The sequence below is a fragment of the Electrona antarctica genome (assembly GCF_951216825.1).
Source record: "Electrona antarctica genome assembly, chromosome: 5".
NCBI lineage: Eukaryota > Metazoa > Chordata > Actinopteri > Myctophiformes > Myctophidae > Electrona > Electrona antarctica.
Window position 1 is genome coordinate 33,231,746 of NC_136810.1, and position 23,397 is coordinate 33,255,142.

The following is a 23,397-nucleotide window of genomic DNA, read 5'->3' on the forward strand; positions in this document are numbered from 1 at the left end:
TTTTCTGGGTCTGTACTGTGTAAGAGTTTATAAATGCTTTAGAAACATTTTGACTGTGCTCCTGTGCCATTGTAGACTTAGCCCTATATCTTGTGCCACCCCTTATCCCTAAACTTATTTGCCATTTTTAACTATTTTGAAAAACATTTAAAATAGTTCAAATAGACGATCTACAAGCTCACAACGTGTCAATGCAGATCAACTAGTTGAACTATTTTAACCTGTTTTTCAAAATGGTAAAAGTTTAGGGATAAAGGTGGCGCAAAATAGGGCCCTTACTGTTTTGCAAAACGTTTGAAGGATATAGTGAATGTCAGAGGAAATAAAAATATATATAATGTGTGAGAAAAAAAAGAAGAATCCCATAAATTAATTCAACCTACGGGTTGAAATGACCCATTTAGAGTTGCAATTTAGAAATGAACTTCTCCCTCCATCTTCATTTTTTTGTCAGTTTTATCGTGACTTGTATGATTTGGATGGAGCCATGAAGTATAGTCTTGGACTGATAAATCCTGCTTCTATCAGAGGACCTCATTTGATGGGAGAAATGTCCTTATCGGAGGCCCTTTGATGTGCCTGTAATATCAACGCCAAGGTTCAGTCTGAACGAACGCCGTGGCTGCTAAGTTGTTCAACACTTGACTCCCCGTCTCCACAATGGCTGCTGTTTGCATAATTGATGCCGTCGTATAATTACAAACATAATTAGTAACCAAGCTCACTCAACCCATGCACACTGAGCGACACCTCCTGCACGCCTGTGGTCGGACGCCCAAACTTTATCTCGGAGGAGGAAGAAGGGGAACTTCTCCCAGCAACCACATTAATTCAATCAGCACCATCACTTCAGAGAGAAATGATTAAGTTTCTCCACAAGACCACTGGCTTCTTCCTCAATGAAAGAAATTGCATGGAAAATTGATAGGGATTGTAATCCACCCCCCGCCCCGATCCGACTGCCCTGAGAATCTCAAGAGTTATCTTAAAAAATAGCTTAATCTTGAAAGCGTTGTGCTCTTGCCATCTCTTTCCTCACCATGTCTTTGTCGGCCTATGTCTCTCCAACCCCTCCCCCCCCAACTCTCACTTTCTCTTTCTGTCTCTCTCTCCACACTGCAGGCTTTGAGACGGCCAAGTCCTTCGCCCTCCACGGTGCGCATGTGATCCTGGCGTGTCGGAATCTGTCCCGGGCCGGCAAGGCGGTCGGCCTCATACAGCAGGAGTGGGTAAGTGGCAGTGGAAACTATTTGCCAGGTGCTTGAAAAGCGCCTGGACTACATTTGAACCCACCTCTACTGACGACTGTAAAGACGACTTTGGTGGCGACTTTAGGGATAACATATCATGATTGGCTGCCTCCTAGCGACCTTACTAGCGACCTAGTCATGATTGGCTGCCTCCTAAGCCAATGACACTTCGGAAACGAACGAAAACGGTTGCACTGCTTGTTGCACCTAGCAGTTATGACTGAGTCATTCTTGTTCAATGAATTTCAACCAGCCCGGCTGACTCGAACAGCCATTATGTTTTGTTTCCGATCTACTTTGTGTTTGTATTGCTCGGTGTGAAGTGCGCTCTGGAAACGTATACTGAATACATGAACACAGACTTGCGCATTGTCTATATGTTCTGAAACTGCAAGCCTGCTATCCTCTCAGTGACAGAGGAAAAGGTATGGAGGTCTAGTATTGAATGGCGGGGGGGGGGGGGGGGGGCGGGGGTGCTATAGATTGGCGAGGAAGGGGAGGGACTGAGTATAGGGAGGGAGAGGGCATCTGATAATTACCTGAGATTATTGCTCTAATATCGCAGTGCTTGTGTGACGCGTCCCCCAGATTTACGAGTGTGGGAAAATAAACAAGTGAAATGTGGGTGCTGAAGCAGAAAGAATAAGCCATTAGCACTGGGTTGATTACAGAGATGGGGGGGACTTGAAGACGGAGGAGAGCTGAGTGCTCAGTGCAGATATGGAGAGAGGGAGGGAGAGAGAGAGAGAGAGAGAGAGAGACAAATGCCTTTGAGTAAGAGTAGGGCTGCGGTGTTTAAACTCCCCCAAGTCTCTAATTGAACTAAGCCCCGAGGCTGTCAGGGCTGCTCCGCAGTGTGAAATCCACTGTACAGATCTATTAATGCGGCCTCTTTGTCTAAATGAGCGAGGGGGAAAAGCTCTGATCTAAATGCCGGGATTTCATAGTCCCAATTGATTTTTCAGCCTTCCACGCATGTTCCGCCCGTTGGAATTAACCGAGACGTTGTCGGGAAAACTGTTCATGTTTAGAACCGCTTAAAAAAATGAACTAATTCAGCGAGCCCGAGTGAGTGAATGACACTGTTTCCTGTAGTACAATGGCATGTGCATAATGATTTTCCCGTCGCAACCATCGAGCCATTAAAAAGTCCAAAGAGAGCGTCCTCCACAAAGTAAGACTTCCCCAAGCACCACACCACATTTCCTTCATAAGGAATCCCCCTGCCTACACTACAGGTTAATGAATAAAAGTCACGATATCAGAATAAATCTTTAGAGCAAAATTCTCCCCCTCCGGCGACATTATTAATAGATTCGGGAGAAGAATAGCGGGGAGGATTAATCTTAAGGTTGATGGATGGACTCTCCTCTCGCTTCCCATGCTCCCAGCGCTAAGGTCATTTTGATAAGAGGCTATATTTTGGGGGGTCCGCCGTACAAAAGGTCATCATATCTACTTCCAGGTCGCTCGCAGAGTTCCGCCCCGGCTGCCAGGGAGCCGAGCTGCCGTCCCCGATACTGCGGGACCCCCCTGACCTCTAACTACCTGCCTGCCGTTACTCACAATAGCCTCTTTTCTTTCACCCCCCCCCCCCCCCCTCTCTCGTTCTCTGTCTCTCCTTGGTGCGTTCTTTCCCTGTGTGTAAGTGTAAGTGTACGTGCGGTGGCTCCAACATTCATAGCAGTGGTGAGGAGAGATGTAGTGCTTCTTCTGACAGTGGGGTATAATAGCAGGGTCACACACATTGCGGATAATGGGCCACTGGCTGTTAAGGAAGAGCAGGGTCAGAGGGCACATCCTTCCCGGCCAATCATGCTCTGCTCTGCCAGGACCAGCATGCAGCTATACTGTATCAACAGCACAATGTACTGCTGCACAGCACTGCTTTTCAAACATGTTTTAAGGCACAACTGTATCCATATAGCAAAAATAGATCTACAAGCTCAAACGTTACACAATGTCACATGGTGTGAGCTTCTGAGATCTTTTTGCACAAAAATAATTACAATTTGTGCAGATAATGACATGCAAAATAATTAATTAATTATGGGGGCGCCGATGGCCCAGTGATTAAGGTGCGTACCACATAGGCTCTGATGCCTGACAGCGTGCCCCAGGTTCGATTCCCGGCGGGAAAAAATCTGCATGCATGTGTCACTCCCTGAATCTCTCTCTACTGAAAGTCCTATCGAATAAAACCAAATAATGATATTAAAATGCCAAGCTACACCTGGACTTGTCTCATCGGTGTGCATATACGGTTTGGGAAACACTGCTTGTTGTACAGTACAGGTTCCCAGAAGAGCGAGAGAGCAATCATTGTTCTCAGCTGAATATCATAATAACGTTGGGGTGAAGTAATCATGGATTTATTTCTCTATTGTTCTGGCTGTGTTTACGCTACACGTGGCAAGCATTATGGGGCCTCTGCTACGCTCTTCATTGCAGGACTTCCTTCCAATAAGCCATTTCTCTCTCTCTCCTGCTGCTCGCCAGCTATCCGTGGTCGCAGTGCAGCCCAATCGCCAGTGGTGGACACCAGTAACTAAGTACTGTACTTAAGTACAATTTTGAGATATTTGTACTTTACTCGAGTATTTGCCAGTACTTTTACTTCTACTCTACTACATCTCAGAGGCAAATATTGTACTTTTTAGTTTTAATACACTACATTTATTATTTTATTATTTTTATTATTATTTCAAATCATGCAATAACCACTTCAGCCATTTAATCAGCTATTTTCAAAAGATTTTTATACATTTGAAAACTTGAAAGGAGACATTCTGCATACTCAGTACTTTTACTTTTAGTATTGTACTTTTTAGTTTTAATACACTACATTTATTATTTCATTATTTTTATTATTATTTCAAATCATGCAATAACCACTTCAGCCATTTAATCAGCTATTTTCAAAAGATTTTTATACATTTGAAAACTTGAAAGGAGACATTCTGCATACTGAGTACTTTTACTTTTAGTATTAAGTACATTTCGATGCTAATACTTTTGTACTTTTACTCAAGTACTTTTTGAACAGAGTATTTCTATATTGCAGTATACTTTTTCCACCGCTGCCAATCGCCAGCAGGCTCATTAGGGGGGGTTTAGAGTATAGTGTAGAGGGGCTAACCACCGTTTACCTTCTGATTGTGTTTTACAATAAGGAGTTTAGAGTATAGTGTAGACTAGAGGGGCTAACCACCGTTTACCTTCTGATTGTGTTTTACAATAAGGAGTTTAGAGTATAGTGTAGAGGGGCTAACCACCGTTTACCTTCTGATTGTGTTTTACAATAAGGAGTTTAGAGTATAGTGTAGAGGGGCTAACCACCGTTTACCTTCTGATTGTGTTTTACAATAAGGAGTTTAGAGTATAGTGTAGAGGGGCTAACCACCGTTTACCTTCTGATTGTGTTTTACAATAAGGAGTTTAGAGTATAGTGTAGAGGGGCTAACCACCGTTTACCTTCTGATTGTGTTTTACAATAAGGAGTTTAGAGTATAGTGTAGAGGGGCTAACCACCGTTTACCTTCTGATTGTGTTTTACAATAAGGAGTTTAGAGTATAGTGTAGAGGGGCTAACCACCGTTTACCTTCTGATTGTGTTTTACAATAAGCCCTGATGTGATGCCGGGGCCGTCTTTATAGGGTTCAAGGGGGGCTGCGTTTACAGGCTGTGATGAAGCCACAGTAAAACTTAGAGGGGATTAACCAGCAGATGGATGCCGGGGAAGAGGATGGAGGGAGAGAGATGACGGACGGACGGAATGCAAAGACAGATGAGCGAAAGGAAAATAGAGTTGATTGTGGGTGAAATGGCGGAAATGAAGGAGCAGTCCGACTTGGATGGGCTCGTATTATCATATGTGATCATTGCGACGGTTCCGACACGTTTTTGTTTATTGCCCCCGAATAATGTTTCATCGTTCTCTTCTTGTACGGAATACAATCCTCCGTATTAATTTATCCATTTGTATGTAACTCTGAGAGTAGTCTCTTTTTTGAGAGAGCAGTCTAAAAAAATGTAGGCCTAAAGATATTTTCAAAACATAGCCAGAAAACATAGCCAGACAACTGTCTGGCTATGTTTTGAAAATATCTTTAGGCCTACATTATTTTTCCCCATTTCTGCTAAGCAGCAAGCTATATACCCTATGCTTAGATGATTTATTTATATTAGGATGAATTTGCGCGACTGTAAAAACGAAACGGAAGTGGGGAGGAGGCTCCACTACCCCTTTATGTTGTACTCATCATCAGAGCTTCTGTTGCTCAGTCCAGACTGTATGACGGAAGCATTTGGCCACGCGAGACTACTCTAAGAGTGAAGTGCACAAATGGAAAACAGACACATTGGTACTGCTCTCTGATGCTACGTTCTCTGCACCAGACACCACAGTCCCTCTCCTAGATCCATGGCCTATTCCTCTCACAGTATACCCAGACACCACAGTCCCTCTCCTAGATCCATGGCCTATTCCTCTCACAGTATACCCAGACACCACAGTCCCTCTCCTAGATCCATGGCCTATTCCTCTCACAGTATTATATACCCAGGCAGCTTATAAGCTGCTGGTTAAAAACCAAAGCGGTGCCTGCGTGCCAGTGATTTGTTTTTCCTGATTGCCTCTAAAATTCTGCTTATCTTTGACTCTTGACGTCTCCCTCTGAGAGCTGTAATGGACTCCCCGGAGATGCAGCCCAGTGCTTGGTGGGCCGACCAAGGCCCCTGGCCCCCCGAGTAGACCAATGTACGCACACACACACACACACACACGTCTGGTATCTTGTATTATTATTATTATTATTCTTTTTACCCAAAATGCCCATTTCCCCCGCCACCCCCCTCTCTACTACAACACATGCTAATAAGATCCTTTGTAAGGGCCTTAATTAGCCAGCTAGCCACTGATTGCCGTGTTTGTGATTGCTGCTGCTTGTGTGCGGGGGGTGTTATTAATATGGTTGTGTGTATGTGTCAGGGAGGGGGGGTACGGGGGGTGTATTAATATGAGCCACTGTGGAGAGCAGCTCTGTCAGGGTCTGCTCTGGAACCAATTAGGCTAAAGCTCACTGTCCGCCGAGGCTGCCGGGGAGGAGAAAACAGCCTGCTGCTTGCAATGTCAAACAACAGCACATTAACACAGGCCAGAGAGACAGGGGGGCGAGACGGGCAGACCGAGACAGGGAAAGGAGCGGTCAGTCAGCGTGGCAGACAGACAGGTACTTAGCCTTGTCACACTAAGATACCGAGTGGTAACCAGATGCATGGTAGCCTCGGTACCCTGCAGGCTTTTATTTTCGTTTGCATTCAGCTAAAAAAGAAAAGCCTGAGGAAACCCATTGGAAAATTTGGCATAGGAAGCCCACTTCCTTGTATTTCGCTAACCAATAACAGTGCAGAGGCGCGTCTCTCCAAATTTGGTGACGTCATTGTTCTCAGCTGTTTTCTACCGGGGAGGCGAGGAGAGGGGCGGGAGCGGGGTGCTCAGATCGCCTGGAACCCCCCCAGGACCCCTGGGAGTCCTCGGACCCCAGTTTGAGAAGCACAGTTTTAGCCCATTAATTGACTTTAGATGTCACTAGGTGGAGATGTCTGATTGTCTGGCTATGTGAGGCTTAAGTGGTTGACATCCAATGGAAACATGGTTAATGTGTGCATATCCATCCACATGCATGCTGTTGTTTGTGTGCTGTTAAGCAAAGCAAAGCAAAGTTACTATATTTACCCAGGGTAACTGGACTAAGCATCAGATACTTGTTTACAGCCAGGCCCTGCTCATAGAACATTTCATGGTAGTGGTTCAATGCCTTGCTCAAGGGCACTTCAGCGGTGGTAATTTTAACGTGCCGGTCCGGGGATACGAACTGGCGACCTTCCGGTATCAAGACCGCTCCGCAAACCGTTCGGCCACCTCTGCCCTGTTACGCCATGCATGCGTCTGTTTGCCCAGTACATAACCTCCTGTGTCATTGTGACAGGCCCTGTGGCCCGCTGGCCACCATGCCATGCCTCGCTCCTCCCTGCTGAGGCCAACAGGAAGTGACACGTATGAAATGCTGACCTGTTCGGTTGCAGACCCCCCCCCCCCCCCCCACACACACACACACACACACATACACACACACACACACACACACACACACATACACACTCCAGAGGCCTCAGGATGCTGCGCTTTTTAGTCATTCTTCCTTTCTGTTGAACTCCTTCCGTACCCTGACTCTTAAGTTTACTCTTTAGTACCCCATGCAGTCTCTCTTTCACAAAGGGCCTCAGTAGGCCGTCACCTCCTCTGTTTGCCTGTTCGCTCTGCCTCTGTTTATTCTCTCTTTCTTTTTCCTTTTCCCTTTTCCCCACATTGAGCAATAAGGAAATGGAGGTCCATTTCATATCCTAGGTCTCTGAGCAGGACTCTTAACTCTGTCCTCTGCTACCAGAGAGGATAGCATAGATCACCGTTTAACTTTTTATTTTAAGGGAGTTTCAAGGCTTTGGGATTATTCTTATTCTTATTCCTCACCTCTTTAGTGATGGTCATCAAGTGCATATTTCTTATTTTATTTGTTAAAATAAGTGTTAAATTGCTCTATGTTCTGATAGTAATCATTGCTATCAATTGTTTGTTCAGTAACAGAGTCCTCTCTGTCTGTGCAGCTGCAAACAGAAAGCAGCATTTTACGGTTTGGGATAGTAATTGTATCCAGTCAGGAGAGAGAACTCATACAGGTTACAGGATAAACCAGTGAAATTGGAAGTGATGACACAAAGAAATGAGCAGAGAAATTTGGAATCCGATCGCTATAAAATTTAACTCTCCTGATTGGCTGAAATTGGCGACCCATCTGACAATGTATTTCTGTTTATTAAAGAGCTGGAGAGACGGGGAGACGGTTACTGAACAAACACTATAGAGCGTCGTAGTCCCGCCCCCTTTCATGACAACGAGAGATCCAGAAGTTAATTCCCTGTTCATTTTCCTCATAGACTTTTCAAAAAGTATTTATATAAAGACGTTTACGCCGCGGACAAAGCCAACTCGGATTGTGACAAATCATGACAATAAACACAATGTTTTGGGCTGATCAAATAATTAGAAAGAAGAAAAAAAGTCAGGATGGAACACTTTTAGTTTTGTTTTCATTCTTACACATTTCACACTTACAGTCTTACACTATACCTTTCCATTTTTACCATCTTGGAGAAAAGACGAGACACAACGACTGTAAACGTACAGAGAAGGAGTTCACACACATACGCTATTTATTTCGATCACTTTTAGAAGAAACAACAGAAAACAGAAAGCCCGCTCATGAGCGATGATGTGGTAGGTATGACTCTCAATGCAGGGATGTTTTCTTTCCTAATAAAAACCAAGTAGGCAGTTTTTTATGCATGTGCTGCTGACGCACCACTGCGTCGGCCGTCTCCAGGTGGATCGGAATAAATCCGCTGCAGATTGTTTGGCGTCGTCGAGGCTTCGCACTTAAGCAGTCCTAGAGCCCCTCTTTCCAGACAGTCCCCCCAGACTACACAAAATATACACCCCCATTGTGCCCCACTGCCCCCCCCCCCCCCCACACAACCACCAGTCTAAGGTAGTATATGATCAGAATCATTCTAGAGGGTGTGTTTGTTTTTGTCTCTACTTATTCCCAGGATGAGGTGCTGTGCAAATTGCTCTGTCTCCTCACATATTAGCAGCATGCCTGAGACACGGGTCTCATCCCTATACTTTACATTTATTTTCTTGTTCCCGCCTTGGTTTTCTGGCTGCATAAACTTGGGAATACCATTGTACATCCATCCGTTTGATGCCAAAGAGAGGGACGGATGGAATTGAGGGGCGCAATTGTGATATGTAAATTTGATGAGACCGCCAAAACCCCCCCTCCTCCCCCCACCTGTTTTTTTTTCTTCTTCCATTCTATCTTCCACTGATTCCTCGACCACACACAACGCTTAGAGAACAACAGGATTTACCCCTAATACACCACAGAGGATTTCTTTATATTACACAAGTGGAGTGTAATGCTGCTCATGGGATCATTAAAAGGTGCTTGGTATATTCCAGCGGTATACATTGTAAGTAGGATAAGAGTGTAAAAGTTGAATAACTGCCGCTTTCACTGTAGTAAGCATTTTGTGTGTGTGTGTGTGTGTGTGTATGTGTGTGAGAGAGAGTGAGACTGTGTGTGATATGCTGTACTACGAGTACATGTATGTCTGTGCACGTGTGTATACAGTGTGCACTGTGCACGCACACATTCACCCTCCACCCCCGTCCACATGTATTTAAATGCTTGATTATGCACTTTGCATAGCTTTGGGACACACATCACTCTTTCTTTTTTCGACTGCTAATAAAGTGACCAGGGAAATGGTAGGGGAGCCCTAAATGAATCCTTAAAGTGCCAGGCTTGCATTCCTTCCTCGTGTCCCACCTTCCTCTCCCTCTCTCTCACCTTTCTGCCTAGTTATTCTAGCCCGTAGTGAAACACTGAAAACCTCCGTCCGTCCGTCCGTCCCCACGTCCGCTCCGGCCAGGTGCTACCGTCTGCCGTGGAGGAGGAAGAGGAGCAGGTTCTCTGCGTGAAGAAGAAGGGGCCGTGAAGGAATAATTTTGAATAAATCACACAGTAGGCCGGGGTGACCATTTTCTGCCAAATAAGCATTTATTTATTCCCCCTTTTTGAACGTGCAAGCGTTGGGATGACGGGTCACTCGCCATGGGTCATGTTGGGAAGGATTTAAAAAAGAAAACTATATATAACGATTTAAACGATGTCACCGCCACTGATGTCGGGGTTGGGGGTTGGTGGGGGGTCGGCTGGCTGTTGAGGAAAGGATACGCATGGGCGTGTGTCTCTTTGTTGTTTGAACCTGGTCTCATCCCTAACTCTCTCTCTCTCGCCTCTGAAGGAGGGCATGCACGTCGCCGCAGGGGTGAAGGGCTCCTTATGATGAGAGAGGTGAGAGGTGGCTTGGATCTCTCGGTCTCTCACTCTGTCTTCCTTCTCTGCCCCCCCACCCCACTCCCCCCCTCCCTCTCTCTCTCTCTCTGTCTCTCTCTCTCTCTCTGTCTCTCTCTCTGCCAGGAGAGATTGTATTTATTGAGAGTCTGAGAAGTGCTGACCAGAGAGAGACAGAGCGAGAGAGAGAGACAAGTCCGGCCCACGCTGTAATAATGTTTTAAATCAGGAGATGAACCTGTCGTATTATGCTCCAGCCAAATAAGGCCCAGGCTTCTATAGGTGATGTCTGCCAAGCTAGCGCAGTCTTCTTGTACAATGCGGAAGCCATCTGGCACCTGGCTGAGACATTTATACCCCTTTATTGCTTCGTCCAAAAGCTCCTCTACCGTCTTTAGCAGTGGTTCCAAATTAGCTTGCGGGGTCCGAGATGGCACCGCGATAATGGCGGGAGGAGACACCGCGGGCTAATTAGATGCAATTGTGCTTTTTGATGTCTCACTGAGATTTTCATGCTGTGTCTATGCCGTCTCTTTGTCGCTCCTTGACCCACCGAGAGTCTACTCCACACGTCGGCATGGAAAAACACAACTACATACAGGGTCTTTGGGTGTGTGATTGTTACGTGTGCACATGTTGGTCCGTGCGTGCATGTATGTGTCTCAGTAAATTATACACATAAGAGACTTGGGGAGGGGGGGGGGGAGACTGTGCGCGCGCCAGCGAAGTCCCGTTGTCTATTTGTGTTTGGCGTGAGAGATAGGGGATTGTCCGGTAATGAACGGACTGGTGCGTCACAGCATGTCAGCAGCTGCCATGTCCAGGCAGGCAGAGGCACCCTGAGCGCTCTCAAATTCAATGTCACCCTGATGATGAAGGGCAACAACGATGTCTATATACAGACACATGTTTCCAAAGGAATGGTGTGAAATGATTCCGTCAGCACTGGGAACATGACAAGAAAGGATTTGTATTTGTTTTCCTTTTTTTTAAATCAACTTTTTATTATTTATTTATTTTGTTGTTGTTTTTTGTTCTGTGCTATAGCGATTTTTTGCTTATATGGCTGTTAAGTCTTCTAAGCCTTGTCCTGTATTCATATGATACCCACTGCAGTCGGCTCTAGTGGAATGGGATATCAGCAAACCGCTTCAGGCATCCAAACAATCCTGCCCCGGGCACAGCTATCATTAGATTCCGGGAAAGTGTGTGTGTGTGTGTGTGTGTGTGTGTGTGTGTGTGTGTGTGTGTGTGTGTGTGTGTGTGTGTGTGTGTGTGTGTGTGTGTGTGTGTGTGTGTGTGTGTGTGTGTGTGTGTGTGTGTGTGTGTGTGTGTGTGTGTGTGTGTGTGTGTGTGTGTGTGTGTGTGTGTGTGTGTGTGTGTGTTTGCATGTGCTTTGACACAGAGTTAACACTGGTTTACAGCTTAATCAGTCTGTGTAACTGAATGCATATTTATCAGAGAGTAAATTCATGCTCAAAGAATCAGACGAAAAGACCATACATCATCATCAAATGCACAAACGCACGCACACACACATGCACACACACACACACACACACACACACACACACACGGATCCACATTTCATTAGAGAGGCAGATTCAGGCAGCAGTAGATTAAAAACAACGTGTATTTTTACAGGTCCATAAATCACGCGCGGGACAAGGGGGATTCATTTAGCCAACACCGGGGTTATGGCGTAGTTGGCCTCACGTGACTAATGTCTAACTGCGATACTTTGATACACTGCCTTTTTATTAGATTCATTCTCTCCTGGCCCATATCGAAGACGATTATCTCCCAGTGCACGTCGTTTGACTTGCAGAGCAGCTCGGGTGTTCATTTCAGAACTAACATTTCAATGATGAAATGACCACTATGTCTTGCAAAGTGATCAGTATTTTTACATGGCCTGGAGCAACTACGACTGTAGGTTGTCTGCTTGTGTTTCTATAGCCAAGTGTTGTGAGACAGGTGTTGGGTGCAACTCACCCTGTGTCGTCCACATTAAAAGGCAATGAAACCTAGGCTCATTCAGCAACGGATTTGTATGAAAATCAACCAATAATCACACCAGTAAGTTACTTAACACTCGAATGCATTCAAGCAGGCTCAGGCTCGCCTGGATCCAAATGGCTGCGATTAGGAAACGTGATAACGTAGCATTGTCCGACTATTACTAAACTAATCCTAACCTCAGTCTTAACCAGCCACATAAGTCCCATAACCTCTTAAGCGGCCACGTAAGTCAGTTTCACCATGTTTTTGCTTTGGCGGCAGTAATTTCACTTCCGTGTTTCCTAATCGCAGCCAGTATGCAGTACTATTGCAGTAGACTCTAGTCAAGGCTGCTGGCTCGATTGCATTCGATTGATAAGTAACCTATTGGTGATTATCGGTTGATAACATTTGAAGCGGGTGCAACGATTCAGTTTGTTTTCCTGTACAGGTTAAAAACTAGAGAAGGGTATAAACATGGCAGGTGCAGACTACTGTATGTGTGATGTAAGCTGTGCAGCTGCAGCCAATACAATTAATAATGAATGGCTAAGATTTAGTCGTGCTTTGGAGCTTCCGGTGGCCGAGTGGTTTGTGTACATACCATATATTACACACACAGGCACCGATGCCTGGCAGCGAGGCCACGGTAATGCTTACATTTCAGTGTGCTAATGTTTTTCCCTTCTGTAGTTTTCAATCTGTACAGAAAAACAAATAAGTCCAGGGTTTCATACCCCTTTAATCCTGGACGGGAACCCCTTTTGGGGTTAGAATCGGCCTCAGTCCAAAATGGGTTAATAATCTTGCTCCACTAATTTGATATTGTTTCTTGATTCTTTTCCCCCTTTTGTGTCATTCCGTAAATGCTCAGTTTACTCCCTTTATTTTGTTCCCTTTGTTTACTCCCTTTATTCAGCAGATTGAGAGCCTGCTTAGTGGACAGAGAGAAGGGCTGTTAAATCTGTTATTGCTGTTTGGTATGTTGAAAACAGAATCTGGTCCTTTTTAATGGAGTGTGAAGCACTCCCATAAAATGTTGTGCTGATCGTTGAGGTTGGTGGCCTCAAATGCAACCGCTCGCTCACACAGTATGCGTGCACCAGTGCAAATTGGTGCACGGCTGCACGCATCTGGTTCTCTCTCTCTCTCTTTCTCTCTCCTCTCACTATTATTTATATATATATATATATATATAATAGTGATATTGCCATATAATGATATTCATTATGGCGATACGATTCAATGATTTGAAATCGATACAGTAACTTTTTAGCAAATACATTAAATATGTGCGAAACTTGTACATAGGGCAGGTTTTTTAAGGGAAAGATGTATTATTAAAAACAGTGATTCTCTGGCAAATAGATGGACATTGTATTTGAACACATATGGAAAAACCCAAGCCTTGACATGAACACAGAGAATACACAAATTTTTCGACAGACCAGCTATATGGAATGTAATTAAACCCATCTTTTTCTTATAGTATTGATTAAATGTATTATTTACATTGCAAAACGATTCGATACAAAGTCAAACTAAACGATACGATATTTTGCTGTTTACATATCGATATACTTCTATATTTTTAATTAAAGTCGATATTGCGATACAGTTACTATATTGTTACACCCCTAGTATACAGTAAAATCCTCAATCCTGCGAGCCTGTGCAAGCCGCAGTAACAGCGTTGACTTGTGTTGCAGGTCTGCTCTCAGGCTAGTAGAGAGCAGGTGTAATTTCCCCTGCACTGAAACCCCAACAACAAGTAGCACCGGGGGAGCAGGGAGCATATTACTGTTAGTCCAACAGTGTCTCTGTCAGGGGAGACCCTGACTGACCACAGACTGACCTGTGACCAGGCCTGTGTGTGTTGAGGGAGGCTCAGAGGTGTGTGTGTGTGTGTGTGTGTGTGTGTGTGTGTGTGTGTGTGTGTGTGTGTGTGTGTGTGTGTGTGTGTGTGTGTGTGTGTGTGTGTGTGTGTGTGTGTGTGTGTGTGTGTGTGTGTGTGTGTGTGTGTGTGTGTGTGTGTGTGTGTGTGTGTGTGTGTTGCTACTGCTTCAGTGTGTGAGTGTAGAGCCTTTATGAGGGTATGGACCTGTTGGGGGGGGGGGGGGGGGGGGGCGCAGGGCAATATTACTTCATGTGTTCCAATTGAGAAGTGTGCGTGTGTTGTGTGTGTGTGTAAACTGTCTGTAAGCTTCGAGCGATACATTTTTTTGATAACCAGCTCAATATACAGGCACTTTTTGGGGGGGAGGGAGAAAGGGGGGGGGGGTAACTATATCAAATAACAGGGTAATAAAATCTCCCATAAACCACTGGACACAGTTTGACCTCTAACCTCCCTGTTGTGGCCTTTATTCACAAATACCGTCTATTGCAGGGGTTGACACTAACAGTTGCCCAACTGCCCGTTTTTCAAAGTGACTGTCACCACTCAGTTATCGATTGGATTTAACATGAATTTTTTCTATAAGCGCAAAGTTTACCTATATAATTTTGTAATGGACAATTTCCTTTTCGGGCAAGTGGGCTTGACCTCTGGGCAAGCAGTACATGACCTGGACTTGCTCGACGGGCAAGTGCCTCTGTGACCTTAGTGTCAACCCCTGTATTGTACCAACACACACAGTCACACGCACCAGTAGGAAGCCATCAAAGCCACCCGCCAATCATAATCGGAATCATTATGCAATAGTTATGCTTATACAATTGTTTTACCACATCCCCAATGTAGTGCGCAATTTAGTGTGGTATAATAATGGCTTAAAGCTCACCTAAACGTTAACGTAGAATTACACCTACATTACATAATGTGTAATTGACTTCATGGGTATTATTATTAAGCCATATTTTAAACCTTTCTTTGCGCACCCGCCTGCAGTATTCACAGCAAAACCCATGGTGTTAATTTGACCAAATTTACCACATCATGGTGTTCTTATCGTGTGTGTGTGTGTGTGTGTGTGTGTGTGTGTGTGTGTGTGTGTGTGTGTGTGTGTGTGTGTGTGTGTGTGTGTGTGTGTGTGTGTGTGTGTGTGTGTGTGTGTGTGTGTGTGTGTGTGTGTGTGTGTGTGTGTGTGTGTGTGTGTGATATGCACATACAGTAAATTAGATTGATTTCTGTTGTAGGTCTCCCTTTACTTACTCAATCATCCTTTGTACATGCTCTCCCCCCTCATTTACTGTAATAGCCTCTGATATACAGAGAGTTAATGCAGGGCAACATATAATTGACAGACCTCTGTCATTCCTACAGGTCTCTCTCCATGACAGTGAACATTGGACTGGAGTTAATTGGTGCCTCTCATCTCTCCTTTGAAGGGCAATGCTGCCTATTAATACTGTGTCACGATAAATTAACCCAAATAAAGCCCTACACAAGGATGAAAGATGAGGTGTGTGTGTGTGTGTGTGTGTGTGTGTGTGTGTGTGTGTGTGTGTGTGTGTGTGTGTGTGTGTGTGTGTGTGTGTGTGTGTGTGTGTGTGTGTGTGTGTGTGTGTGTGTGTGTGTGTGTGTGTGTGTGTGTGTGTCTCTCTCTTTGCGCGTGTGTACAGAGTGGGGTCACTGAGGTTTTGACAGTGAGGGGAGGATGCCTTATATTGTTGCGTAACTTTTTCAGACCAACTCTCCATCTGGTCAAAAAGGAAAAGTATAGAGAGTGGCTCAGGAGGGGAAGGGGGGACACGGAGTGAAGTAGGAGAGGAGGGAGGGGGAGGGGTTAGCGAGGACGATCATCCATTACGTCCCAGTACGGTGGTCCGGGCGGGGGTCGGGCTTCAGGAAGACGGATTCAGAGCGATCAGCTTTGGACTCCATCTCCCATAAATCCTGACGTGTGACGTTGATGGATGCGGGCCATAAAGCCTCCCCGCTCTGACATGTGCGGAGCAACATGGAGAACCCTGGGAAAATGTGAGTGCTGCAGGTTAATGTCAACGAGGCCTGAAAGTGAAGAGGGGATGATGGAGAGGAGACACCCCGACCCGCCTTGGTCTGCCCCGTGGCAAAGAGAGAGAGAGAGGGAGAGAGAGGTAGGGGTAAGAAAAGAAGGGGGAAAAAAAGATGAAGGGGTAAAAATGTAGACGGAACGATTGAGAAGGGAAGGACAGCCAAGGGCAGAATGAGAGCGTGGGGTTCTCTTGAATACAGGAATTAGCTGGGACATTACAATGATTCACTCGTCGTCATCGTGTGGGTCTGCAGCCACGTTGCCCTGAAGTGGTCGTCATCGTGTGGGTCTGCAGCCACGTTGCCCTGAAGTGGTCGTCATCGTGTGGGTCTGCAGCCACGTTGCCCTGAAGTGGTCGTCATCGTGTGGGTCTGCAGCCACGTTGCCCTGAAGTGGTCGTCATCGTGTGGGTCTGCAGCCACGTTGCCCTGAAGTGGTCGTCATCGTGTGGGTCTGCAGCCACGTTGCCCTGAAGTGGTCGTCATCGTGTGGGTCTGCAGCCACGTTGCCCTGAAGTGGTCGTCATCGTGTGGGTCTGCAGCCACGTTGCCCTGATATGGAGTCAGAACAGTCTCAAAAGTCTCACAATAGATATTACAGATTTGTAACTCACAAATTCAGATTTGCAACTCACGTGAGTGAACTCACAGGTTCGCATTTGTGTTTTGTATCCACAAGTTCAGATTTGTGTTTTGTATCTGTATTTTGCATCTGTGTTTTGTATCCGTGTTTCGCATCTGTGTTTTGTATTTGTGTTTTGTATTTGTGTTTTGTATCTGTAATTCGAATCTGTGTTTTGTATCCGTGTTTCACATCTGTGTTTTGTATTTGCGTTTTGTATCTGTAATTTGCATCTGTGTTTTGTATCCTGTGTTTGAAACACAAATGCAAAAAACAGATGTGAAACACGGATACAAAACACAGATGCAAATTACAGATACAAAACACAAATACAAAACACAAATACAAAACACAGACGCGAAACACAGATACAAAACACAAATCTGAACTTGTGGATACAAAAGACAAATGTGAACCTGTGAGTTCACTCACGTGAGTTGCAAATCTGAGCTTGTGAGTTACAAATCTGTGAGACCTTTGAGACTACTTTTGAGACTCTTCTGACGTTGGGCGTTAACGAACGTCCTCATTGGCTGAGGGAATCTGTCAATCATTCTGATTGACAGATTCCTCGGCCAATCAGATCGGTCCGCCTTCAGCCAATCCTATGGCTCTAATGCCCTGGGGGCACGCTGGTCCATAGCTCTAATGCCCTATGGTGGGGGGCACGCTGGTCCATAGCTCTAATGCCCGGGGGGCACGCTGGTCCATAGCTCTAATGCCCTATGGCGGGGGGCACGCTGGTCCATAGCTCTAATGCCCTATGGTGGGGGGCACGCTGGTCCATAGCTCTAATGCCCTATGGTGGGGGGCATGCTGGTCCATAGCTCTAATGCCCTATGGCGGGGGGCACGCTGATCCATAGCTCTAATGTCCAATGGCGGGGGGCACGCTGGCCCATAGCTCTAATGCCCTATGGCGGGGGGCACGCTGGTCCATAGCTATAACGCCCTATGGCGGGGGCACGCTGGTCCATAGCTCTAATGCCCTATGGTGGGGGGCATGCTGGTCCATAGCCCTAACGCCCTATGGCGGGGGGCACGCTGGTCCATAGCTCTAACGCCCTATGGCGGGGGCACGCTGGTCCATAGCTCTAATGCCCTATGGTGGGGGGCATGCTGGTCCATAGCCCTAACGCCCTATGGCGGGGGGCACGCTGGTCCATAGCCCTAACGCCCTATGGCGGGGGGCACGCTGGTCCATAGCTCTAACGCCCTATGGCTGGTCCATTAGAGCTATGGACCAGCGTGCCCCCCGGGCGTTAGAGCTATGGACCAGCGTGCCCCTCGCCATAGGGCGTTAGAGCTATGGACCAGCGTGCCCCCGCCATAGGGCATTAGAGCTAAGGAACAGCGTGCCCCCGCCATTGGGCATTAGAGCTATGGACCAGCGTGCCCCCCGCCATAGGGCGTTAGGGCTATGGACCAGCGTGCCCCCCACCATAGGGCATTAGAGCTATGGACCAGCGTGCCCCCCGCCATAGGGCATTAGAGCTATGGACCAGCGTGCCCCCCGCCATAGGGCATTAGAGCTATGGACCAGCGTGCCCCCCGGGCGTTAGAGCTATGGACCAGCGTGCCCCCCACCATAGGGCATTAGAGCTATGGACCAGCGTGCCCCCAGGGCATTAGAGCCATAGGATTGGCTGAAGGCGGACCGATCTGATTGGCCGAGGAATCTGTCAATCAGAATGATTGACAGATTCCCTCAGCCAATGAGGACGTTCGTTAACGCCCAACGTCAGAAGAGTCTCAAAAGTAGTCTCAAAGGTCTCACAGATTTGTAACTCACAAGCTCAGATTTGCAACTCACAGGTTCACATTTGTCTTTTGTATCCACAAGTTCAGATTTGTGTTTTGTATCCGTGTTTCGCGTCTGTGTTTTGTATTTGTGTTTTGTATTTGTGTTTTGTATCTGTAATTTGCATCTGTGTTTTGTATCCGTGTTTCACATCTGTTTTTTGCATTTGTGTTTCAAACACAGATGCGAAACACGGATACAAAACACAGATGCAAATTACAGATACAAAACGCAAATACAAAACACAGATGTGAAACACGGATACAAAACACAGATTCGAATTACAGATACAAAACACAAATACAAAACACAAATACAAAACACAGATGCGAAACACGGATACAAAACACAGATGCAAAATACAGATACAAAACACAAATCTGAACTTGTGGATACAAAACACAAATGCGAACCTGTGAGTTCACTCACGTGAGTTGCAAATCTGAACTTGTGAGTTACAAATCTGTAATATCTACTGTGAGACTTTTGAGACTGTTCTGACTCCAAACCCTGAAGTGGTCGTCATCGTGTGGGTCTGCAGCCACGTTGCCCTGAAGTGGTCGTCATCGTGTGGGTCTGCAGCCACGTTGCCCTGAAGTGCAGTGGATTGAAGTCATTGTGTTGTTGATTCATTGCCTCATGTGCAGGAGGGTCCGACATCTAAATATCTATCTACACTGTCTGAGGCTCACTTTGCTAATTTGTCTCGTGGCATTTTACAAAGGTTGGTGGATGAAGCTGCAAGACTCATTTCACTGCGTCTGATGATGATATTTCTTAGAGATGTCCAATACTGACGTTTTTGCAGATATCTGATACCGATATTGTCCAACTCCTAATTTCCGATACTGATATCAACCGATATATGTGGTCAATGCGTTAAAGTTTGCCTTGATGCCTATAACATTAACAAGCGTGAAGCGTCAACAGGCGGCAGCTGCACACACACCAGCCCTCTGCAGTGCTCTAATTGGAAAGTGACTGAATTTCTGTCTCATTTCTGTACAAAAGCCCTTGAATATATATGGCATATGACAGTAAGAACTCCTGTAACTTTCTGAGTTCATGCATATAATCTGTAAAAATGAATGTATTACCAAGGCTTTTATATTTGTTTTTATCAGTCACTATCATAAAACCAGAACAGTTCTTCTCTGAGTGGGATAAAGTTATATCCAGATTTATTTGGGCAGGGAAAAAACCTAGAGTGAGGCTCAAGACATTACAACTACCAAAGGAAAGAGGGGGATTGGCCCTTCCATGTTTGAGAGATTATTATAGAGCAGCTCAAATCCGACCATTGATTGGATGGTGTAAGCCAAGTTATAAATCAAGATGGAAAGATATAGAGTGTTCAATGGGAAGTGGTCTACCGATTAATATGTTGGTGAGAGACCCATCCTTGGTCAAACACTTGTTGGATCCTCAGAATGTGATGATAACAGGTTCATTGAAGGTGTGGTGTGAAATAATTAGGAGATATAAACTGAAGGACAAAATTGGAATTCTCAAATGGTTTGCATATGATCCAGACTTCAGACCTAGTACACATGACATGAGGTTTAGAGGTTGGATTGGGAATGGCCTCTCTGCATATTGTACTCTTTTAAAACAGGGTAATGTGATGAGCTTCCAGGACCTGAAAGACAAATTTAATTTACAGAATCAGGACCTTTTTAGGTACCTACAAATCAGAGACTTTATAAATAGAAAGCTATTAAGAAGAGAAGATGCAACAGGAGTAGAGATCATTAAGATTTTCCAAAATGCGTATGCAGACTCTACTTATCAAAAGATAGTTTCAAATTTATATGTAGTGCTTCAAAACATGAAAGGAGATAATACTAAAGCAAGATGGGAAACGGAGGGCAACCTTACTATATCAGCAGAAGAATGGGAAAGAATATGTAAACATCAGTGGAAAATGAGTAGTTCCCCCACATGGAGAGAATTCAGCTGGAAAAATGTGAGTCGTTTCTTTTGCACTCCAGCCCAGAAAAGACATTACACGTATCAGTCGGACTGTTGGAGACTCTGTGGGGAAACATTGGCGAATCATTTTCATGTGTTCTGGAGTTGCCCTTCTGTGGTTCCATTTTGGAGAAGTGTCCAGTGTCCTGGAAGCAGTTTTTGGTGTTGACATTCCTTTTGATTTTAAAACCATGTATCTTGCAGATCTGGAAGGACTTCAATTTGCAAAGCAGGATCAGTATCTACTGAGGGTACTGCTGGTGGCATCCAAAAAAGCCTTAACAAAAAAGTGGCTTACAAATGTTATAACAACTATGAATGAATGGATTGATTTAATCTATAGTATATTTATTATGGAGAGAATTACATTCAGCTTCAGAAGTCTTCACAGATAACTGGTTTAGATGGATTACTCATGTTTCTACCATAAGACCCGATTTTGTATAAATTCAGTTAAACCTGTTTAACCTGTATATGCACCTGTTGGAGGTACTTATTGCGAACGCAGTGAGCATTTACTATGAGACCCAGCAGATCATGTCTGTCTGTCTGTCTGTGTGTGTGTCACGCTGTAACACCACCCGCCCGCCACCAGAGGGCGCAGCTGTATCACACACAAAAACACACACGCGCACGCACACACACACACACACACACACACACACACACACACACACACACACACACACACACACACACACACACACACACACACACACACACACACACACACACACACACACAACCAACTTAACTTAATAAGAAAAAACTTAACTTAAAAAGAAAAAACTTTAAAAAAAAACAAAAAAAAACCCTAACTTAAACAAACTTAAAAAAAAATCTTAAAAAAAAAAAAGACACGCATGCACACACACACACACACACACACACACACAACCAACTTAACTTAATAAAAAAAAACTTAACTTAAAAAGAAAAAACTTAAAAAAAAAACCCTAACTTAAACAAACTTAACTTAAAAAAAAATCTTTAAAAAAAAAAAAAAGACACATGCACGCACACACGCACGCACGCCTACACACACACACACACACACACACAAACAACTTAACTTAATAAAACAAAACTTAAAAAGAAAAAACTTTAAAAAAAACGTAACTTAAAGGAGCATTCAGTGATTTGGGTGGGTGATTTGGAAAACCACCCAGTCCGCCCCGGTAACAAAATGTGCACATGCACGCTCTACAGTGGGGGGAAGTGCAACAGGCCAACAGCATGTGCACCAAGGCCCGCCCCCACTCGATCATGATTGGAGGAAGGCCCCTCTCATCCTGATTGGATGAAGGCTTTGCCACCCGCCACCAAAACTGAAACTAGGGTTTTTTGACCCCAGGGGCTCACTGGGGACAGGGAGGAACTCCTTATATGGTCAGCACACTCTATAGTAGGGAGGATTATCCAGAAAAAAAGAAAAAATAAGTGATATTTGAATTAAGTCAAATCACTGAATATACCTTTAAAATCCTGACTGATTTGCTGCATGTTGTGTTTTTATTAATTTTTTCTCTGTTTTTATACTTTTATTTTGTTCTTTGCCATTGTTCTATCATTTTAACTACTTGACTGTGTTTTATTGTATTCTATTTTTGTGTCCTGCCCTGTGAAGCACTTTGAGCTGCATTTATGTATGAAAGGTGCTATACAAATAAAGTTGATTATTATTATTATTATTATTAAAAAAACTTAACTTAAAAAAAATCTTTAAAAAAATCTTAAAAAAGAACAAAAAAAAATACCTTAAAGTACGTAATTTATTCTAATTGTTGTTATTGCAATTTACGAGCTGTGTTCGCTTCCCGCGTTCGCGCGTGTATTATGAATGATCATCAATAGAGAAGAGAGGCAGATATCTCCCCTTGTGTGTATTGTCTTGTTTTGTTTTCGTTTGTATGTATTGTCAATTGTCAGTCGTTTCGTTTGATTAAAATTCAATAAAACGTAAAAAAAAAAAAAAAAGAACTCCTGTAACTTATTTAAAAAAGAAAAGAAAAAAATGATGCAGATATCTTCTGATATTACCTTTTTATGCATATATCGGCCCTTGCCTTACCAATGTGTTTTATGACCAAGATGAGTACCGCTCATAAAACAGCCTTATCATTATCAGGAGCAGAAGACGGGGAAACTGCAGATCTGGCTATAGACAGGAAATGGAAAAAAACGTCCACTTCCTCATTAACAGAGTCCCATCAGAGCCATAAAGCACCATCCCAAAACACACTTGGAAAATGCCCTGATTAGGGGTGTGTGGAGGGGCACGGCTGCCCTAATGAAGGCTTGTTCCCCGCAGTCATTTAGGATATTGGTATGTGTGGCTGGGCCTGTGGGATGGGTCTGGATTACAGCGGTATATGGATGCACTGTATTTGTATGGACGGGGAGAAATGTGAGGGCTGAGGGAATGCAAAACCACAACTCATTTGCTCTAGTCAATTTCACTGGGCTGGGGCTCGGGGAGAGAGGCTTTGTTGAGAGCCGAGGGAGATGCAAAAATTTACAAGGAAACCAAAACAGGTCAACGAGCGGTTTGTGGTGGAGTCAGTGTGATTGCCACGTGGTGCGTTGTGTTTTACATTAATTTTGCTCATGCTTTGTTCATTTGAATTTCATTTATTATTCAGTCAATTCAGCGACTGGGTTATGGACAAACATTCTAATTGAATGAATTGGCCTTCATGTCCTGTTTTAGGAAGAAATTATGGAGATCCAAAATGATCATTGCCATGCCGCCTAACTTGTTAATTAACATTTTTAAATCAAGAGAACTGAAATTGGCTCCAACCATGATACAT

At 44.6% G+C, this 23,397-nt stretch overlaps 1 protein-coding gene across 1 annotated transcript in view; it reads left to right on the plus strand.

Annotated features, from left to right (window-relative positions):
• Positions 1-23,397, plus strand: part of wwox (WW domain containing oxidoreductase) — a 207,507-nt gene that overhangs the window by 17,869 nt on the left and 166,241 nt on the right. The window contains 1 exon segment of the mRNA XM_079502479.1: positions 1,123-1,229. Coding sequence (XP_079358605.1) covers positions 1,123-1,229 — 107 coding nt within the window.